The sequence below is a fragment of the Pogoniulus pusillus genome, chromosome 19 (genome assembly GCF_015220805.1).
Source record: "Pogoniulus pusillus isolate bPogPus1 chromosome 19, bPogPus1.pri, whole genome shotgun sequence".
Taxonomy (NCBI): domain Eukaryota; kingdom Metazoa; phylum Chordata; class Aves; order Piciformes; family Lybiidae; genus Pogoniulus; species Pogoniulus pusillus.
The window spans coordinates 565936-587299 of record NC_087282.1 but is presented as its reverse complement, the minus strand read 5'-3'; the positions used below and the strand labels follow the sequence as shown (position 1 = coordinate 587299).

Sequence of the window (21364 nt, the reverse complement as noted above, 5' to 3'; positions counted from 1 at the left end):
AAGCAAATAATAAAATTCCCTTCTCCTGGCAAACTCTGATAAGAATAGCTGCACTTACCGGTTAAAAATGATGAGGACACGTTTCCAAGCCCTTTCAGATGAATGCCTTGAAGGTTTGCGCAGCTATCCGCGTGGCTGTCGCTTCAGAAAGCTTTGACCTTTCAATGAAAATCATCCCAAATGGCAATTGAATAGGTTCCTGAGATTTCTCCTAGATCTCTATAGCTCTAATAACCTCATCATGCTTGAACTTAATGGCCTTGACTGCGACGATGCGAAAGTAGAAGCTGGAGGTCAGTAAGTAATTCTCTGGAACAATATTTATTATTCCATAAATCTATACCTTACTCACGGAGGAAGATGAAATCTATTTATCTGAGCCACAACTGAAACATATAAATTAGCAGAATGAAACCAGAGGTAGAGTGCTGTGTGCATTTAGGAAAATATAAATTGTGCTCCATTTGGGAGCAAACACTCTAGGTAAGCACTAATGTTGTTTGGAGAGAAATATTCACAACTGCGATAATGCCCAATCGATATTTCCGCTGAAAAAGACCCCTGGTGTTGGGCCAGCTGTCAGAAGCCATGTCCAATAGTACCTACATGTCTCTGTATTATTATTTATGATTATGTTCTTTGAACTAAAATGGCTTTGCCTATCAGGAATCAAGCATTCAAGATAACAACATCAAAGATGATAACCTGGAGAGTGAAGACCCTATTAAAGAAAAAAGCCTTGTGGTTGCCTATCCCTCAGCCTTAGCAACAGCACAGCCATAGTGCAGCTTTCATGTGTAATTTTTATTTAATCACACGTCAGACTGAAGTCTTTCATGAATTAAATTTTAAAAAGCGTGCTTTCAGCTATCACTTTGGCATCTAGTTAGCACACAATAACTGCCTTTCAAAAGCTAAATAAAACGTTTGACATGCTGTAAATGTTATTTGCAGGTTTATTTGCCTGTTTTTATTTCAGTTCTTTGTCGTTGTTTGAAGAAGCTCAGAAAACACAATTTAATTGTGAAGTGTTGCTGGGAAATGTCATATGAGATGTATCCTGGTACAACAAAGATTAGAGTCCGAAAAGAGATACCCATCCAGGTTCTTAACCAGAAGTTAGAACATTTTCATGCAGCAGCTTAGTGTCCTCTGTGCTGCCAGGGGTAGATGGGAGCATTGGCTTGGTTTGGGACTGCACTGAAAATTTGCTTCTTGAAGCAGGCAGCGCTCAAAAATTTCTTTTTTGCTTACCCAGATGAAGAGTTTCTCAGAACTTTCTTTAGCAAGAGGCAATGTCTGCAACGTTTGGCACTTCCACTCAGCAGTTAGTGCAGTTTGACATGCCTGCAAGGAACGCCTGTGGGGGCATGTAAGAATTGTTTTCAGGAGGTGCCCTGAGTGAACACGGCAGAGTTAGGAGGTAGTCTGGCAAGATTATTTGCCACCACTTGAGCCAGCTCTGTGTGAGTGAATCCAGCGGCAAGACCTGGCAGTGTTAAGTAACGTGCATTCGAGCAGGTAAAGGGGCACCATCTGTTCTGCTGCTTTGCCACGCAGGTAGGAGTTCTTGCGTTGAAAGGCTACAGATCTGTCTGGGATAATCATCCACGTGGAATCTGCCTTTGTCTGGGCAGGCAACCAACCTTTCACTTGCCCTTCCGAAACTGACAGATGAAACTTCCTGCATATAGAGGAATTAATAAAGTGGGAGGAGTTATTTAAATGAAAAAGAGAAAGCCTAAAGCTGTTTAGAGAGCTCTGACTGCTGTGGGACAGTTGGGTTGCTAATCACAGTGAGACACATAAATGTGTTTATCAAAACTTCCTCTTCTTTAGATGGAAGCCGGATGCTGTACCAGTCATTAGTGAGGATGTAAGGCACCATTTGTTAATGATGTTAAATCAGGAGGGATAGACAAATGTGTAGCAGGAATGTCTAAACAATTATATCTGATCTCTGCAGTTTTAAATAGCTGGGAATGTAATTTTTGCCAATATTTAAAGAGATAAATATGGTAAAAAGTGGTACAAGAGCAGGCCTGTTTGATTTGACAAACACACAGAAAGTCAGAAGCTGAAAGGGATGCAAGCAATAAAGACAGGACAGCAGTAGCTGATGCAGCTGAACGTGTTCAGTGAAAAGGAGACCTTCCCAACCGAGCTGCGCTGCCAGGGTGGCAGTGAGGGCTAAGGCACTGAGGGGAGCCCAGGGCGTTGCTTTCTCCAGTGAGAAAGGGAAGTGGCTGGCTTTAAGGCCCGCTAAGCTTGGGCTCCTGTAGTCACCTGGGTATTGTCGCTTTGATGCGCGCTTCCTCTCCGCTCTCCCCACGCCAAGGGGCAAGCTCGTCTGGCTCTCTAAAAAGCAGCCCAGTCCCAGGCAGGGTCACTGCAGGCCACACTGCAGGAGCAGTAACCGCCTGCTAATCCCCAGAGGATGGTGACAGTAGTGATTAGCGGTGTGCTTCCAGTCGTGCGCAGCAGTGGTGAAGAAGAGTGCTCGGCTGCTTTACAGGCAGTCCGAGAGGACATCTGATGGCTGTTGGTAAATATTTAGAAGCTAGTCTGATCTGGGGGAAGAATGATAATGAGTACATTATGTGTTTTGTCCATTAGGGAGTAATCAAAACAAGATGCTAAGGGCTTACATTTAATGCTCTGAGCTTCAGTAAGTATATCAAACTCAGCCTTACAGAACAGCTGATAAAAGCTGTCTGGGCCACAACAGCTGTGCTGCGCACGCCACCAAGTTCAGGGGAAGGAGAACCAGCCAGTCCTCCTCCGGGCTCGGCACAAAGGCTTGCTTCCCGCTGAGCTCCTGGCTGCATCCTTTCCAGCTGTTTGTTTGCGTCCTGCTCTGAGAGTTTTGCACCGGTGGCCGCTGGGCCCCGCGTGCTGCAGGGGTGCGGGACAAAGCGTTATTGCTTTGGAAGGGAAGGTGAGAGTTGGGTATAAAGAGACTTGAGCTGCAAGCTGCGGCTTGATTAGGGAGTTTCTTTACCGAGTACTGCTGCTGCGGGAGGAGAGCTGCTGGCTGGTTACTCGAGCCATGCATTTCATACCTCCCGAGCACGTGGCAGGCTCACACAACTTGCAAAATTAGTAACAAAAACTAGATTTAAAACGTTTCTAAAGGTATGGTGCCCTGCTGCTTTATTCACTGCTCCTAGCAGTGGTGAGCGCTGCTGAAGAGCCCTGTCGTACAGCATCTCCTAAATAACGTCTGGCTTGCAACAGAGCTGTCCTCTAAATAATGTCATTCAGCATAAATTAAATAGTTGTATTTTTTCTTTATTATCTCCTTTTAAAAGGATATTAATTTGCTTCAACAAATGAAGATAATAAGGTTAATGGTTTCATGTTCTGCAGTTGGTATCTGCTGCTTTTTCCATTACCTTTTTTCAGTTTTTGATTATAAATGGGCTAACCCCTGGTGTATAATTCCAGAAATCATCCCTTCAACGCATCCAAAGCTATTTACTTTGACTCATCTTTTATTATTCCCACTGCCACAGTCTAATTATTGCAGTGAAAGGTAGAACACAGAATGGTTTGGGGCTTTGATCAGGCTTCATATACATTTCAGTAGAGAGAGTGAAAGGTTTGGGGCTCTCTGCCATAATTTGATCCCTCTGGCCACTGCTTTTGCCAGTGCCCTGGGTGCCATGCAAGACCTCAGACAGGCTTTGCGTTGGGGATCGGGAGGACTCTGGAAGCAAAACGCTTTTTCTTTTCTTCGTACCAGTAAGGACTAAGTTAATATTGTTAAATGCATCAGAAAGCTCCGTACTGCTCTGCTCTTCCCTTCAGTTTTCCCTCCGTTTTCCTCTCTAACTGTCTCTATTCAAGTTCCTGCATCAGCGTTTTCTAAATTCACTAAGAATGCACAAGAGCCTTGCTTGCATTGCTCTCTTTCTGGGAAAAAGTGCTTTAGCTGTCAGTCAAGTGCATAAAACAAACCATAATCCTTGTTACTCAGTTACTATCAGTGCTAAGTCCCTTTGGAGATAAATAGAAAAGCAGCTGGAGTCTGAGGATATTTTGTAATCTTATAAATTGAAATTTAAATGCCTTAAGGAGGAAATTTCCAGAATAATTGTGAGACAAGATAAGTCCCAGCTTTTGGCAAAAGTTTATTAGAATGACTTGTTCCAGATCGTTGTCTGACGGCTGCCTGAATTAAGAGACCTGCCATGTAGAGAAACAGCTGAGCATCTCCCTTGAGCCTTTGTCTGGAGCTGCGCTCTAGCAGTGGTTCCATCGCTCAGTGACCCCTTTCCAGACAAAAAGTGACCCATGGGTTGAAATGAAAGCATTTAATGAAGCAGCCAAACTAATACCAATGCCCATATAAAGTTATATTCAGCCCAGCAAAGGTACAGCAGGAGGAGCAGGGCCAGGAAGAGCTCCTGTCCCCAGCAAGCTCCCTCATGTACACTGAGTGTTGTGCTCAGGGTCTGGGGTGCTCCTGTAGCCAGCTCAGCTCAGCTGTCTTGCCTGAGTCAGAACTGCAACAGATCTGGAGCCCATGGCTGGCCTTGGGGATAGTCCCAGTGAAACCGGGGCACCGGGGGGGTTAAATCTTGGCAAAGTCTTCCAGAAGTGGAAGTGTGTGTGCGAGGGCTTAGTTCTGAACCTTTCACCATGTGATTCTTTTTCCACGGGGCCCTCAGTCACAAGAGGGATATCTTCTCCCCTTTCCACCCTGTGTGGTGGGAGTCATTCTGTGTTCAGGTTCTGATGGCTCATCTAATGTCTTGACTTGTTCTGTTCCAATTTTTATTAAAGATAAGATCTGCAGATTTGGTAAACAGGAAAGCAGATCCAGAAGGCAAAGCGAACTTGATGATAAGCAGATGAAATCATCTGGAAAAACAGAATGGCAGGAAGGATGAATGCAAAGTGCCACAGCACTTCGGCTCCAGTAGTCAATGACAATAACCAGAAAGGGGACAACTAGCAAAAGATCTGTAGAAAAGGAGCTGGACACTGCCAAGGAAAATGTGCTGTGCTGCAGTGGAAAAGGCAAAGCAGAGGTGGAGCCTGCAGGGGGTGTGCAATGATCCTTCTGCTCTGGGCCATGCTTTGGAGGTCTCTGCTGAAGCTCCATACGGAGCTCTGAGCAGTGCAGAGAGAAGTGAGCAGATGTGCAAGGGGAGCAGTGGGACAGCAGAAGGCACACGACAGACAGACAATAAGGCCTGTTTGTTCTGAAGGAGATGACAGTGCCAAATGCCAGAGAGAAGAGCAGGAATAACCAGGCCATGCTGGATGGGACCGAGAAGTGATTTGTTTTGTGTCAAGACAGAGGCAGGTTAGACACTGGAAGGAAGCCTCTCTAGCAGCAACGGTGAAGCACCAGAGCAGGCTTTCTGGGAAAGCTGTGAACTTGTTACTAGTAACTTTTGGGAAGAGTTTTCACTCCCATCTGTGAGGAATTGCATAGATAAAGCTGATCTTGCCATTTTCTTGGCTGTGCCACACTGTACAGCAGCTCTGTGGGTCTATGTAATAAAACCCAGGGGACGTTTTAGCAAGAACTTGGTGTAGGTGATGGAGTTCCCACTGTCCTCTGTAGGGACCTCTGACATCTGCTGTATTAGAAACACAGTACATACTTCTTTTTTCTCTTGCACCTTTGCATCACAAGTCTGTTCTGCAGCTTTATTAAAAGGCAGCAGCTCTGGAACTGGACAGTTTTGCATTGCCTTCCAAACAGCATTTTGTGAAACGTTGAGCTAAGAACATTCCAAATTGTTGCTGTGGGGTTTCTTTGAATCTTGATGATTTCAAACTTGGGAATAAGCAGGAGAGCTGTCTGTTTCTTTGCCCATGCTCTCTTCCAGAGACAGATTTACACATCAGTTATTCAGGCCCTAAGTCATGCTGAGTCACTTAGGTGATGGAAATACTGTCCTGTGCCTGCTGCCCCAGGTACTTCCTCCAGCTTGGCCCTTCCTTCAGCAGCTGTGCTGTGGCACTCTGCTTCCGAGCTCGCTGTCTCCCAGCTTTGCCAGCTAAGTGACAAGTCTGTGGTGTAACAGCAGTCAAAGGGCTGTGATGAAATGTCTGAAGGAGAGTGGTGGAATCTGCTTCTCATTCATTAATGTAACCAATATGCAAAACCTGCTGCAATTGTTTTCAGTGCATGAGGCTTGTTGCTGTTTGTTCTTTCTCTGCCTTGGAAGAACACAACAGCATTAGAAGTGTGTCCCATTTTTAGGCCCCAAAGTGTGGAACAGCTTTTAATGGGGAAGAAAATGTTTTTTGAAAAGCAGAAAACTGAGCAGTGAAATAAATTGAGCCTCAAAAAGTGATTGAAATCTCCAAGTCAATATACCAAAGGCATCCAAAGACTTGTGAAGTCTGACAGAATCTCTTTAGTGTGAGATGCCTTTCATTTTGCATCAGGGCTCACGTTTTGAAGGCAGAAGGAAGCAGTGCTGTCAGGTGAAGCAGGTCTGAGAGCAGGCTGCCTGCCCCTGGAAGCCAGGAGTTGTGCACAGCTCGAGATAATGCCCCTGCAGCACAGAGCTGAAATCATACATTTCCTGAATTGCTTGCATTAAGCAATTACTGGTACCGTAGTGGAAACCATATCATTTTCTTCCTTCCTTGTAGCCTCAGCGCCGTGTCACATTTCACCTGCCAGATGGCTCCCAGGAAAGCTGCAGTGACAGTGGGCTCGGAGACCATGAACCCACGAGTGGTGCTAGCGCCTCGCACCCGCTGCCGCTCGGCTTCCCCCAGGACGAGTACTATGAGCAAGCTTCACCCAACAGCCGGACAGAGGGAGACGGCAACTCGGACCCGGAGTCCAGTAAGTGACGTAGCCCTGAAAGCATTTGAGTGGCAAAAGCAGGCTTCTTTTCCAGGCGTGATTGAAGCTGGAGCTGAGGTTCACGTGGCCACAGAGCCTTCTCTTTCTAGAAATGCAAGGTCTGACTGCTGCCAGCAAAACCCTCTTGGGCTGTGCGGAGTTCAGGGATGCTCTGGTGTGTTTATGGACCTGCTGTGCTGTCCGCAGAGGAGCCTCTGGTGAGGCTGACGCTGCTGCCTTACCAGCCATAAGTGCTGCGTGAGGCGCTTCATGCCCTTTGATGCATTTCCTGATCCAACAGTGGTGCCTGGTGCAGTTGGTTGTATCAGGAAGAATTCTGGCTGATGAACAGGTCTCTGAATACATTGCAGTCTCCAGAAATAAGGAATTCTTGACTTGCCTTGTGAGAGTAGCTGTGGTATGTTGTAGCAATCTCCTAAGCATTTGTCCCTTTGCTTCTGCTGCTATCGCTGGTGTCTGATGGCACTGAAAGCAGTTCAACAAAGCCAGACAGAGCTGAGGAGCACACTGGAGCTGTGGACACTGAGGCTGCCTTCTCTGCTGGGATGTGGTTGCCAGTCAGAGACTCCACTCTGCTTCAGTCAGTTGTGAATTGTCGTGGGGCTCTTTATCTGGATTAAACTGAACTGTGCCATCGATAAAGAGGCACCTGAATGTGTGCAAGCCTCTGAGGCCTTGTTGGCAGCCTAATAAGTGATTTGAAAATACATCTGTTCTGGGCAAAACTTGGCCCAAAAGGGGTATTTCAGCTACTTGAGTGTATCATGAAGAATGAATTAGTTAAGTCCTGTGCACTTTAAATAGCTCTATGAAAAGGTAGTTAGGTCTCTGCCCTGGCAAATACAGCATTGCCTCCGGCACCAGGATGGCTCTGACAGACCCTGTCTGGCTTGGCACCACACTACTGCCTTTCCTTGTGCTGCATGAGAGAGGCTGAGGGGCTTGTCTGTGTGCAAGAGGTCTGTTCTTGTCTTTCCTTGTCATTTGTACACTATTCCTTGGCACCCTCCATTTCAGACTTTTCAAGATCAGAGAAGTGCTAAGGTTCCTGAAGTAATGCCAGAAGGTTATTGCTTCTGAACTGACAGACAGCTGACAAGAACCATCAGAGCCTTTGGGTCTTGTGTTGGAAACAGTTTGCTTTTGTTTCTGTTTATATATTTCAGGCCGCAGTATGCCTTTAAGAATATTCTAGGCAGTCAAACTGATTTCTTCACAGAGTGAGGCTCTTAAAGTGCTACAAATACCCCCCTCCCCCAAAGAAAGAAAACATCCTTGTGTATTGTTTGCTGCTTCTGCTGTGCATACTCGTGATCTGATCTTGCTTTTAAGTATTTCTTCTTGTTTCTAACTCTGGTATTCATACTTCACTGAGGTGAGCATGATATGCCTTGGGTCCTTTCATGCAGAGGTCATGGGACAAGACCTAGTGTACTGAGGGGCTGTTGGAACAGGCACATGGATCCTGCCTTGCCATTTACAAAGAGGCTTGGGTTTTTGATTTACCAGTGCTTTTTTGAACTTAGTTTTTGCAGTTTCAGAAGAAATATGAATCATGATTCTTCTGGAATATTGCTATGAAAGTAATGCAGCTTTGAAACCTGAGAAGCATTGACATGTATCACTGCGTGGAGCCCAAGCAGGCATCTGATGTCTTTTCAAGTGTGAGGTTGAGGACAGCTTAATCACCTGTCTAATAAGCGGACGGTTCAGTTTTAAACTTGAAATCACAATGTAATTAGCATTTCTGTTCCATGAAGACTTTTGCCTCTCTAGCCTGTATCCTAGTGCACTGGTTCCATTGACAGAAGGCAGCCTGATGCTTAGTGTGCAAAGCGCAAGCTGCAGCCCTGACAGTGTTTTGTGCTTACATTAATGGCAACATCTAGTGGCAGGAAAGTGAGCAGATAGGAATAGATGTCTGCTGTGTGCTCTCATACGTCTGAGTAAGAAGCATGTTTTTATTCAGCATACTGCTGCCAAGTGACTTACTGTAGGTAAGAACCTGTCTTGTCTGCTGATCTGTGGAAATGCTCAGCCTGAAGTTCATTTCTGCATCTGAGATGCATCTGGTCAGTACTAACATAATGAGAACATTCTGAATCGTGACAGTTTGGGTGTTACCTGCCCCCCCACCATTATGAAATCATTCAGACTAGCCTCAGCTGAGCTGCAAATTAAGAAAGAGGCTATATTTATTTAGCACAATCTACAAGCAGATATACACAAATGTCTACAGTTATATACAAATTAAATTAACACAGAAACACAACACCCCTCGAGAAACAATCAGAGTCCCCAGGAGGGCTCCCGACCCAATCCCTCCTTCCCCCTACCTCTTTCCCTCTCTTCAGAAATAACCAGATCAACCCACGTATACTTCAATGATAAACATGGAGATCTGAGGTGAGATGTCAAAAAAAAGAGGACAAGGAGGTCAGAGGAAAAAGGGGTTAGGTGGATTAGAGAGTTAGAGGCAGAGTCAGCCACAGAGAGCAGACCGCCAGAAAGAAGGCACAGCCAGCAGCGAGGGCAGAGCAGCGTGTGAGCAGTGAGTATCTTATCTATATTTTGACTAGCTGTGTTTATCAGCAGAAGAATGGTGATGTAGGGTACTCTTGGTTTCTTTTCTTTCTTCTTACAGCTTCTCTCAGTAAAAATTAGCCTCAAACCAGCACATGAATTTGCAGTTTCCTCCAAAACCATGCTGCCAGATCTTCGATTGGTGCCTCTTTTCACCCATCAGGATACATTCAAGGAATCTCTATTCTTGTTTCAGGGACCAACATTTTGTTAAAGAGAGGAAAGAGTATATGGTCAGGGTATCTGAGCGGAGTTCACACAACAGGATACATATGGCCTTCATTCTCTTAAGATCTTTAATATCTGACCTGTCTTAATCTTAAACATTGTCTAAAACATTAAGCCTGATTAATCATCTGATGGTGATTTAGTTCAGCTTTTCCTACCAAGGAGACACAGAGTTGGGATGAAACAACTTCGATAAAATCGAGAGCCTGCTGAGACATTAAGTGGCTTGTGGAAGCTGGTGACAGCTGCCACATCACACAGGGATATGTTCCAAAGTGGTTTCTCCTTCTTGTTTTTCCTCAGTACAGGTCTTAGGTTTTGTCTGTCTAATACTGGAAATCACTGCACTTTGGAACCTTTCCATTCAGGAGCAATCTCGGTGCATTTACTGCAAAACACTGCAAAAGATGAGCACAGCTTCAGTTAAAAACCTCTGAGAAGTATTGGTGGGAAGGAGCCTTAAAAATTCACTTCCAATGCAGGACTAAAGCAAGGATGAGAGAATAACCGCAGGAATATGGTGGCTAGAAACCTATGAGCACTTTATATGTGCACCTTTAAAATTAATTGACTGTACTAATTAAAATTAGGAATAGGTTATTCAAAATGATTTGCCTTCTCTTCCTTCAGTTGCCTCCTTAAAAAAAGCATCAAATGCCATGTGCTAGCTGCATCACAAGGAAGCGATGCCAATAAAGTGTCACACTGAGTAAGCAGCAATGTAAAAACACACGTAGGTTTGCAGAGAACATTAGCCTTAACTAACGGCACTAATGTACATGGCAGTCATGTTTTCTGCTCATAAACTGCTCAGACCAGTAAAGACGCTCCAGTAGCTCCCCGTGCCAAGGCTTTTAACCATATCACCTGCTCCCATGTTAGGTTTATGCAAAAAGCACATTGCAAACACAAAGAATAAGAAACGCTCTCTGGGAACCCCCTCTAGGAACCTGCGTCCCGGCGGGGCTGCCTTACTGGCTGTGCGCAGTGACTGCAGGGGCTAAAGGTTCGCGCTCGCCCTGGCCATGCGTGGTTAGTTAACACAGAGACCTGGGGGTGTTAATTGACAGCTGTCTGAACACGGGCCAGCGTGTGCCCAAGGAGGCCACCAGCATCCTGGTCTGGATCAGCAACAGTGTGACAAGCCTGACCAGGGCAGGGATTGTCCTCCTGTACTGGGCACTGGTGAGGCCCACTTTGATACTGGGTTCAGTTTTGGAGCCCTCACTGCAAGAAGGACATTGAGGGCCTGGAGGTGGTGAAGGGTCTGGAGAGCAGGTCTGGTGAGGAGCAGCTGAGGGACCTGGGGTTGTTTAGTGTGGAGAAAAGGAGGCTGAGGGCAGACCTTATTGCCCTCAACAACTCCCTGAAAGGAGGTTGTAGCCAAGTGGAGGTCAGCCTCTCCTCCCTAGGAACAGTTGACAGGATGAGGAGAAATGGCCTTGAATTGCACCAGAGGAGGCAGACACTAGAAGAAATATTTGACTGAAAGAGTTGTCAGGCATCGGAGCACAGAGATGTGGTGCTGAGGGTTTAGCACCAGAGTTGGTGGTCAGCTAATGGTTGGACTTGATGATCTTAAAGGTCTTTTCCAAGCAGAATGATTCCATGATTTTGATTTTTCTTGTACTTGGAGAAGGTGGAATATGCCCAGTTCAGATAAGAAAGGAAGTAGTCAGAGAAATATGATTGCATCTTTGTGGGGAAAAGGACCCAAGAAACCTGAAAGTAAGAGGCAGATAAATGAATTTCAGTTGTTTTGTAAAACCAAAGCAGCAATATGAACAAAGCTAGTCGCAAGTTAAAGGAGTGGTTAATGAGGCAAACATGCTGAGATTTCAGAGGTTTGAACAGGAGAAAAGTGGTGCCTGAAGGGGGTCTCCAGAGCAATACTGAGCATGAATTGGTGACTAGTAAGGCAAGAGAACTGTCATGGAAAGCAGAAGGTGTTGTAAAGGAAAGGGTGGCCTAAGAGTAGGTCGTAAGGGACTGTAACTTCGTGGTTACTTGAGCTGGTGCTGCCAAAGGTGTCCATGGCAGCTTGTCTGTATCAGTTGCACCTTCTCTTGTGGCAGCACAAGCGTTTGTAGAGCTGCCTGGGTGAACAAGGTACAAGAATTCATCTGGGTTCAACCTGACCTAGGAGAGGGGAAGAGTTCTTTTAAAATGGAAGAAGTTCACTATGCCATTCCTCAGATGAGGCACTGCTACTTGTGGACAGCAAGCAAGGGAATGAATAGCTGGGGCAAAGCTTACGCTGGCTTTAAGTGATCATCAGACTTCAAGAGAATTAGTCTTAAGAAGACTTAAGACCATAATCTGTGGTATTTAGCCACGTAAGGAGGTTTGCAGCAAGGATGACATCTGTTCATGATTAAAGATAGTACATATTTCTTCCCCAAAATTAAATGAACACTTTCACCTTGCCTCGATTTTTGCTAAGGATGATGTTGATGAGAGCAAGGACAGGCTGATGAAGAACAATGATAATGGAACTAAACGTCAGAGCAGGTTCAGTGCATTCGTGTGGAGGAGAGGACATAATCTTCCTCCCATAACATCAAAACTGATAGCATTTGCCTTATTTATCCGTAATTCTAAGGACAAAGTGCCAAGAAAAAACAAGTGCTCAGTCAAGCTTCACTGCTGGAAAATGGTCACTAGCAGAAACTAAGATGTATGCAAACAGGAAACAAGGAATTGGTGCCATAGGTGTCCCGAGAAGGGTACTAGCTTAGCTGTGTTATCTCAGTGCAGACTTTAAGACTGGGGAATCTATATAGATTGAAGAACTAATAACTATTATTATGACATGAAGGTGGAGCATTAGTAATTAAGAAAGAAAAGACACAGGAGTGGGAAAATCGCCATCGTTATCTTCACTGAGCTTGGCACTACAAAGCAGGAACATGTCAATGAAATATTCTGCTGTCTGTAAGCCAAACATCACTGCAGACAAGGAGGAGGAGGAGGTGAGAATGACACAAGAATTAGATTTTGCTAAGGATTTGTAGTAAGAGCAGTGGGATGAAATCTAATAGTTGAGAGCCTTTCTCATAGGAATGGGTGTATGTAACTAGTACATAAATCACCAGCTGAGAATGACATAAAGAAAAAGCCAAGTGAGCTTTACAAAGACAAACTATAAATCACCCGTGCCTAGTGTGACTGGGCAAACCCTGACTTGCCTCTAATGCAGGGGAAAAATAAAGGAAGGGAAAAAACCAACATACAAGGTCTTGATGGTGCCACAGTGGGAATATTATGAATAATATTGGCTTCCCACATTTAAACTCACTTGAGAAACAGGTGTAAAGAAATGCTATTCACAACAAGGGAGTGGGATGCCTATATAGAGAGAAAAAGATTTCTCTCTGGCTTCTTTAAACTGCAAAGTGAAGGCTGGCTGGGGATTAGGACAGCTCTCGAGCAGCAGCAGAGGACAGGCTTGAGAGATTCTGGTGGCCAAAGTGAAGCTTCACAAGAGAATGCACAGCTGCTGCATGCAACTAGCTGAGGGTTTCAGACAAGCTCCATGAGGAAGCAGAGGAGGAGAGAACGAGAATGGTAATTGGCTTTAAAGAGAAGCCTGAGAAATTGGAGAGGACAAAGGAAATGATGCCCTGTTCCAGCAGCAAATCTGTTCCATGATCCGAGAGGTTCTTTTCCATGCTGGTAATGTCAGAGCCACCAAGGAATATTTGCTGAGTCTCAGCTCTGCCACAGCCCTTGCCTTCGAATCCCAGTGCCAGGCTGGACACGAGGCTGGTGTGGGTACTGTCTCCCTTGGCCCCATGGGGAGCTTGGCCCAGCCCATGCCAGGCCTCTGTGCTGCCAGGGAGCCCTGTGGGCAGCCTGGCTTTGCACAGACATGGTGGGAAGATGACCTGAATGATGGCCTGCAGGGCCCTGTCCATCTGGTAGATGTGAAGAAGAAAGGGTCAGAGCTGCAGACCAACAGCAGACAGCTGAAGAGAGGGAACTCGCTCTCCCTAGGGAAAGGGGCTGTGTTTTTTGCCATGCTGACTTGTCTGATAATCAGAAACTCTGCAGCCACTGAAATATACTCTTTAAACATCATCAGTAAGACTGCTGTGGCAGCTGGACTGCAGACCTCATGCTGGGGCAGAAGAGAAAATGAAATGACAATTTTTTAACTCTCTTGTTCCCTGTCCAAGAGCTGGGGCTAGGGGTGCTTGCCAGCAGGCAGGGGTTCTTTCCAGAAGAGCAATGCTTTCTCTGCTTGTCTTCTTTTCTTGTGTGCTCTTAGTTGAGGTGTGGCAGTAATATTTTAATTCAGGTGTTGCTGAGTCCTAAACACGCTGTAGCACTCTGGTCTAATTTGAGTGGAAAAGAGAAGACACTGTCATTAGTTAAAGATAACAAATCTTGGGCTAAATACATCCCAGGCTGCCGCATCTGCCCGTTGGGTGCTTTTACTTCTGCAGTACTGGGTTTTTCTATCCCCACAGCTGAACGTTAATAATTAATGCAGAAAGTGCTGAGGTAATTAATCTTTCTGAAGCAATAGCATTTGATTGATCTTCTACCTTTAATCAAATTAGCTGGTAGGTAGGTGGGAGACTGTACGGGCTGACTCTGGAACTGTACCACTTTGTGAAGTGCCTACCTCTGGGGTGACCTCCTGAGAGCACGCCCATGAATCACACACGCAGAGCCACCGCAGCCAGCATTGCCTGGCTGCTGGGCTGAAGGGCTGGGAACCTGGCAGAGATCAAGATCAGGCTGTGCTCAGCATTGGCGTTTTAGAGCATGTCCCCTTTGGAAGAGCAGCTTTTGTCTGAGGGCATTGAATGTCACAGGGCTGACAACTGTGTGGGTTTTCCACGTGTTTTACTGAACTCTTTCTCAAATGCAGTAACTGTGCAGTCATAAACAATCAGTGAGGCAAGCCAGCACAACTCCTAGAAAGCAAAGCATTATGAACCCCTTGATTTCTTGGTGGCTGAGGACTGGAGAGGAGGAGTCAGACTGGAGAGGTGAATTTACAGCAATACAGATGAGTGACTTTTGCAAACCAAGCTTTGCTTTACCTAAGAGAACACAGATTGCATATTCAGAAATAATTCAGTGAGTCTCTAATTCGATCCCTGAGTGCCTGGCTTAAGAGGTAAGGCAGCTGACACAGAGCAGGGAACGGGCGAAGCAGATTCACTGAAAGAAGGCAAAACCCAGCGCATTGCGCCGCTCAGACCCTGGCAGTCACACACAGCAGTACAGACACCGGCTGCTTTAAGGTCTTCTACTCCCTGTAAGCAAGGAGCACTCTCCACAGAATTCCCCTAGATGTGAATTTGAGGTTTCTTTTTCATTGCTGCTGGTGGACTGTAACACCTTGATGTACAACCTTTGCTGTCTGAAGGGAAGATCAGAGCCGGTTTTCCAAGATGCCTGTCTTCTTTCATGCACAGTCAATGGGGATGGAGGAGCAAAATCAATGGGGAGAAGCTGTTGAATTTTTGAGGTCACAGGCTGGGCCGAAGTGATTGATGCAATGCTAATGAGTTTATGAACCCCTTCTAGGCTGGGGCTGCTGATAGAAGCTACCCCGTGTGAAAAAATTAGACAGAGTAGCTCCACCTTGCAGTTTAGAGATCAGTTGTTTCCTGAGAAATAATAAGGAAGGCTTCAAAAGTGCTTGGTTTGGGTTTTTTTTAATAATAAATGAGATCTGACATCTATAAACAGTGATTTAGTGGCAGATGCTCTGTGATGTATGTTTATGTTATCACTTAAGCTGACATGGTAATGGGTAATCCTATCTTTTTCTGTGTGAGGTTTGCAAAAGTTTAAAAATCTCTTGCTAAGCAGGCAGCTGGTGGGGCAGGGGTATGTGGAGAATGAATTTCTTCCCTCTGCTTTTCCAAACTCCTTTTAGGTCTGACTGGCTGTCATATCTGCAGCAAACAGGGGCCCTGAAGTTTGGCTGGTAAACGGAATCTAATTTGGAGCACCCTGTATCCGGGAGTGTGTGAGGGCTTTGGTGGTTGTGATAGCTTGGAAAGTCACAAAGGGCACAGATTGCAGTGGGAGGTTTATCTGGAGCCTATGAAAGCCGAAGTCATTGACAGAGTTCCTTCTGGTGACAGCTCTGAAGATGAGTGTATCCTCCGTATCTTAAATCTAGTTGTGGGTGAGATGAAAGTTTATCACAGGGAAGCAGACTTCTGCAAGCAAAGCAATCCCGTATCTTGTCCAGAGGGTTTGTGGGTGACAAGTGTGGAGACTGGGCACAGGTGCCAGGTGGCAGCACGAGTCCGGGCGGCAAAGTCACCCCGCTGCAGCAGGACTGGTGGCAGCGGGGAGCAGTGGCCGGCTCTGGGCGGCGAGCTTGCCGTGCTCCCGGGTTTGGCGGGCGTCCGCACAGTCAGACTAAGTTCGTGCGGCGTTTGTGTTTCCCTTGCTGATGAGCCACAAGCATTTCGTCTGACGTCCTTCTGCCTGTCTCGTTCTGCCTCAAATTGCCGCTTCTTTCCTGTGTTTAAGAGCAGGAAAACACAGATGACGCCATTTGTTTTCCCTTTTTTCGAGTCAAGCTGATCAGTGGCACCAGGAGGAGCTTTCAGCAGTATGAAATACTGAGATGTTTGTTAGAATCTAGTTCCAATTTTAAACTCAGGACTGCAGGAAAAACCTTCTTTTTCTATCATTTAAGCCATGTGAAAAGTGGCATGGTTCTGATTTCGTTTGATTTCCCTGTGCTTAATGGAGCTCAGTGACAAGCTCCCTGGATTACAGACAGCAACCCCGCTGCGTAAGAGTGTGGGGCTGCAGGCACCGCCTGGCTGCCGTGCTGCCAGCACAGGGTCAGTGGAAGGCATCCCTGGCACTTGTGTGTCAGACATAATGCGTGGGGCACCAGCAATGCGCTGCTGCGTGTCCCTGTTAGCCTGTAAAGACAGCTAAGTTGATCACGCTGCTGCTGCTGGGAGCGGGGAAGCGCCTTGTGAGGTGAAAAGGCAGGAGCTGTGTGTGGGCAGGGAGATGTGCTGACGCTGCTGGGCAGGGCCATTTTGGGACAACAGTGTCCTGACTTGATTGGCAGTCACCCATCTGACAGATCAGCTGCTTCATGGAGGCTCCTGCAAGAAGTTAGTTCAACCCAACTGTGTGAGGTGTCTGGCAAATGTTTACCTGCATCTCTGCATGTTACTGACACTCACTTGCTGGTGGTGATTTAGAAATCCTTTTGTATTCCTCAGATTTGTCCTACTTTTGTCAGGGTGAGCAGCACTGCTGCATCTTGAGTAGCTTGGCTTAGATGAGATGGGATAGTGAGGTGGACCAGGAGTGAGCTGCATCCTCCCTTTTTCATGCTTTGAAAAAAAGCATTGCTTTCTGACGTGCTTTGCTGTTGCTGTGCTTGTCCTTGCAGTGCTTAAAGCTCTGCTCGAAGTCTTGGTGCACCAGATTAAAACTCTAAATAGCATTAGGAAGCAGCAATGGATCCAGCTAAAATGCTCTTTCCAGGATAAGGAGTTGGTTACTTGATTCTGTAGGGTCTACTCTATTGTGATTTCCTCTCATCCAAAATAAAGGTTTCTGTGAAGCATCAGGAAGAACAATGGCACTTTTAGCTGCTCTTTCATTTGGCTATCTCGACTGATGTTCCAAAACCAGCATCCCAGAAGGTGTGTCCTCTGTAGGATGAGACCTTAGCCTAGCCCTCACTGCTACTTTAAAAGAAGGCAATCATGACTCCAGCAGGAAAGCTCTACTCATGTCACATAGTAATCACACACCAAAGAGCTGTTTGGAAAAAGAAAGACAGCTTCTGCCTTTCCTCCTCAGCAGTGCTTCATGTAAAGAAAAACAGTGGCAACAAAAGAAAGCAGGAATGGTTGGGAAAAGCACTTTGGAAAGTGTGAGAGCAAAAGTTGTTTTATCTTATTAGAATGGCTGCTAAAGCTTTTCTTCATACACACTTATTTTGTCACTGGGGGTCAGATGTTACTGCTTACAGAGATTGCTGGGCTGGAGCTCTTCTGCGTCTGTCTCTAAAATTAGCTCCTGATTTCTCCTTTTTCTGGAGATCACAAGAATCTTTTATGTCCATCCTTTATCCGTCAGCACTGCTTTGTCCGTCTCCCGTGCTGGAAGAAACAGAGGAGAGCTGTAAATAAAGCAGACCCTTTACCTTGCCATGCCCTGTCTCTGTGTGGAGGCTGGGTGGCTGTATAGGAATTAGGAGTTTAGAAGATTAAAGGCCGTAAAGGATGTTGACAGATGAATAATTGGCTTGGATGTTGGATCTGATTTTCCATGTGAAGAGTCATGTTTACAATAGGTTTAGCTTTTGGGAAGAACATAAAGTACTTTCTCCCCAGTTTTATTTTGTAATTTAGTTTACATCTAAGCTATGAAAAGGTTTCAGAAGAGCAGTGCTGTGAATTATTCTGGAGCTGGCACAGGAGAAGTCTTCTTCTTTCTTCCCTCTGAAATCTCCTCCTTTTGATACAGCAGGGCTATTTCTTCAGAGGGACTTTGTGCCTGGATCATTGTGTGACTCCGGGTCCTTAATTTGTGTTGGAATAGAGCAGAGTGCCAAATACATGTCACAGCCTCAGAAATACTGTTCTCTCTGTCATCCTGTAGCTGGCACAACAGAAGAAAGCACCGAGGAGGGAGCCGTGACGTTAGCAGGGCTTCCTTTACTGCTGGTGCCAGCTCCTGTAACGGTTAGCAAGGCTCTAAGGGGAGCTCTTAGCTGTGGATAAGCCTAATGAGTACCCTTGGTTTATCTGAAGCTGCCTGCCTCTGTAAAAGGAAGCTGACTCACTGAGCCTTAATGCAGTAGGAGATTTTATGTCTGTGAACTTAGAGGAGGGGTGTAGAGAGAGGCCTCCAAGGAGCATTTCTAGGAGTGTTTGTTTATAGCAGAGCCCATGCTTTGACAGGCAGCTCGCAGCCAGAGCGCCCCAGCAGCTGAAGGCAAAGGGAGGAGAGAAAGATTCACAGGGCATGGTTGCAACTGCCAGGGACACCACTGTGGCCACTGTCCACTTTGTCATAGTCCGGTGCAGGGGCATCAAAACTAAGCTCTCAGACAGTGCTACCACAAAGCCCAAGACAGGCAAGGTACCAGGGAGCAGGGAAAGAAGGAAACGTCCTGACCTTACTCTTGGCTCTGGGTTAGGAGCAAATCCTTGCAAGGTTTACAGACCTGAAGATATTAAGGTAGCCACTAAAGATCTCTCAGTAAAAAAACCCTGGCAATTCTTTCTTTGTTTTTAATAAATACTGAGTTTGGGGATTTGTTTTCCCTTAGAAACTTACTTACAAAGAAACGCAGTCCTGCTTTGTACATCCATCGTTAACCTCTGCTATCAACTTTGTATTTCTAAGCTAATGAGTTCAGGAGCAATTAAATTCCAAGTAAGCAGATGTTTTCTTGTTTGTACAACACCTTTTCTTGCAGAATAAGGAGAAAAGAGGCTGTATGTGGAGGGACATTAATAGTTCTTGTTAAAACGTGCTTTGCAGGCTGAAGACACTCATATACATAATGACAGTCAAAAGTCAGGGACTAAACCCAGGAATTTGTTAAAAACAGCTGTGCTGCACAACTCTGTGACAGCAAGAGAGGAGTAAAAATATCAGCATTTGCTTCAAAGAAGCTGTAGCTGCTAATTTTCATCAAGGCAGAAGGTCAACAAGTCTGTGAAGGGCTGTGAAGGAGGGGGGTGGTTGGATCTTGTTTTGTGACCGTGAAAACTGCAGTGTTGAACTCGGTGATAGAGCTGCCATGCTTCCGAGGGCAGAGTGCTCTGCAGCGCTGTGCTGTGGGTGCAGTGTCTGTGCACTGCTGCCAGCCACGCTGCCTTCACCCAGCCTTCCCTGAGAACCTCCCAGACTACTGCTGCCACCAAATAGTAGAGCTGCTTTAATAGCTCTTGCCAGCAGATACTCTCAGGCTTTTACCCCAGGCTGACCTTGCTGTCATTGCCCCATTTCCCAGTGGATGTACCAGCAGGGTGGCACGGGGGGATTGTGTGCCCTACCCCTGTGCTATGTATGCTGGGCAGCACTGCAGGCAGGGCCTGTGTTTGCCCCTGATGGGTGGACACAGGTTACTCACCGTATTACTCAGCTGGAACTGCCACTCCCTAAGTAGTTTGCTGGGTTATTTAGTTAGTATAGACTCTGTGTCAGAAATAGTGTTGGATTTTTAGGGCAATGATTAGTAAGCTGAGTTACAGATGGTTCCAGCTATGCATTTAGAAACCAGATCCAGGCAGCTGCCTGCACTGGAAGGCAAGAAGATAGTTTCCCACTTGCAACACTGCTGAAGCTCCAGAATAAATAGTACAGTACTGAATCTACACTGCTATGTATAAAGCACTGCCTTGCATTTGTGCTTTAAAAATTGATGATACTCCAAGCAAATGCTTTAACTATATCTTACTATTTACAGTGGCAGAGAGACACTGGATCTAATGTCCTGAGCTGAGCAGTCTTTGACAATGCTGAAATAAGCACATAGATTAGACGGGGGGGGGGGGGGGGGGGGGGGGGGGGGGGGGGTGTCACAAGAAGAGTTTTCTGCTCCAAAAACTGAAGGTGACCCAGCCAGGCATCCAACATTTCTAATTCTCAGTCACTCTATCCTTTGCCCTCTAGCAAATGTATTCTAATCCACAGCCACTGCATGCTGAGGTGAGATGTTAAATACAAAGAATTGCTTTTGAAGAATAAGCTTATGGCACAAACCAGCAAAAACAGGGATCTTGAGGTTAAAGTCAGCACTCCTCCTGCAACCTGAGCTGCTGTGAAGGAAGAAAGGGATTTTTTTTAAGAGTAAAAAGGGAAAAAACCCTGTGACATCTTGAAGATACAGTGTACAGGGCTTTTCAGCATCTGGTGTCGCTGTGTTTGGATCTGGCACTTGTTTGTCTTCCGTTGCTAAAATACCTGCATGGAGGCAAGGTTTTCCTAGGTCTTTGTGCCGCGTGATCCCAGTTGTTGTCTTTGTTGCAGGTCTCACTCCTTGCAGGGGCTCATGTTTTAGTGCAAGTAGCTGCCTTTTCTCCCCACAACAGTAGAAGACAGATGCAGTAAAAATATGCTTTGTTCAGATGTCCATAGCAACATCGAGAGGAAAGGAAACAAGATTATTGATTTTTCTCAACAGAAATCCCTTGGAAGACAAGCAGGATTTTTACTCAATTATCAGTGGTGATTCTGGAGCATACTTCCAATGTTGCACACTTTGAGCTTCTGTTACAATTCCACGCTGGAACAATCCTTTCTCCTATCCTCACCTCTTTCCTACTTAGTATCTGCCTGAGTTCTTCCTGGAAAGTCAAAAACTGGTAACTAATGACATGAAATGGGCTGCAAAAAAAAAGTAATTGATCCATCGGCATGTTCTGTGGAGGAGATTTGATCGCGTTTGGCAAATAAAAGCAATAGCATTGCCTACGTTAGTGGTATGATTGGAAAAGCCTGGCACAACTTGACCTCCTCAGGTCTCTCTCTGACTCGCAGTGAGGGCTGTGCAAGCCATCCACATGCCCAGAGTTTACCTTTGGGTTGTTCACTGTCTTGGTAAGCTACAAGGAATCATTTCTGGTATTGAAGAGAGAAAAACACTGGCAAACACAGTGTGAGAGGATAGGTGTGTGAGGCTGATGGTAAGGCAGCACAGCACCGTGTTCAGCAGACCTCGCTGTAAAACACTAGGATAACTTC

At 45.8% G+C, this 21364-nt stretch overlaps 1 protein-coding gene across 7 annotated transcripts in view; it reads left to right on the top strand.

Moving 5' to 3' along the window:
• Nucleotides 1–21364, top strand: part of PCDH11X (protocadherin 11 X-linked) — a 450326-nt gene that overhangs the window by 319222 nt on the left and 109740 nt on the right. For 6 of the 7 annotated variants that reach the window (XR_010305700.1, XR_010305701.1, XM_064158942.1 and 3 more), the window contains exon 6: nt 6622–6820. The exons of the other annotated variant lie outside the window; for it this stretch is intronic. Coding sequence is in view for 4 of the 6 variants with exons in the window: in XM_064158942.1 (XP_064015012.1) it covers nt 6622–6820 (199 nt within the window). In the remaining 2 variants the exon portion in view is untranslated. The remainder of the gene's footprint in view (nt 1–6621; nt 6821–21364) is intronic. 7 annotated transcript variants of the gene reach the window in all.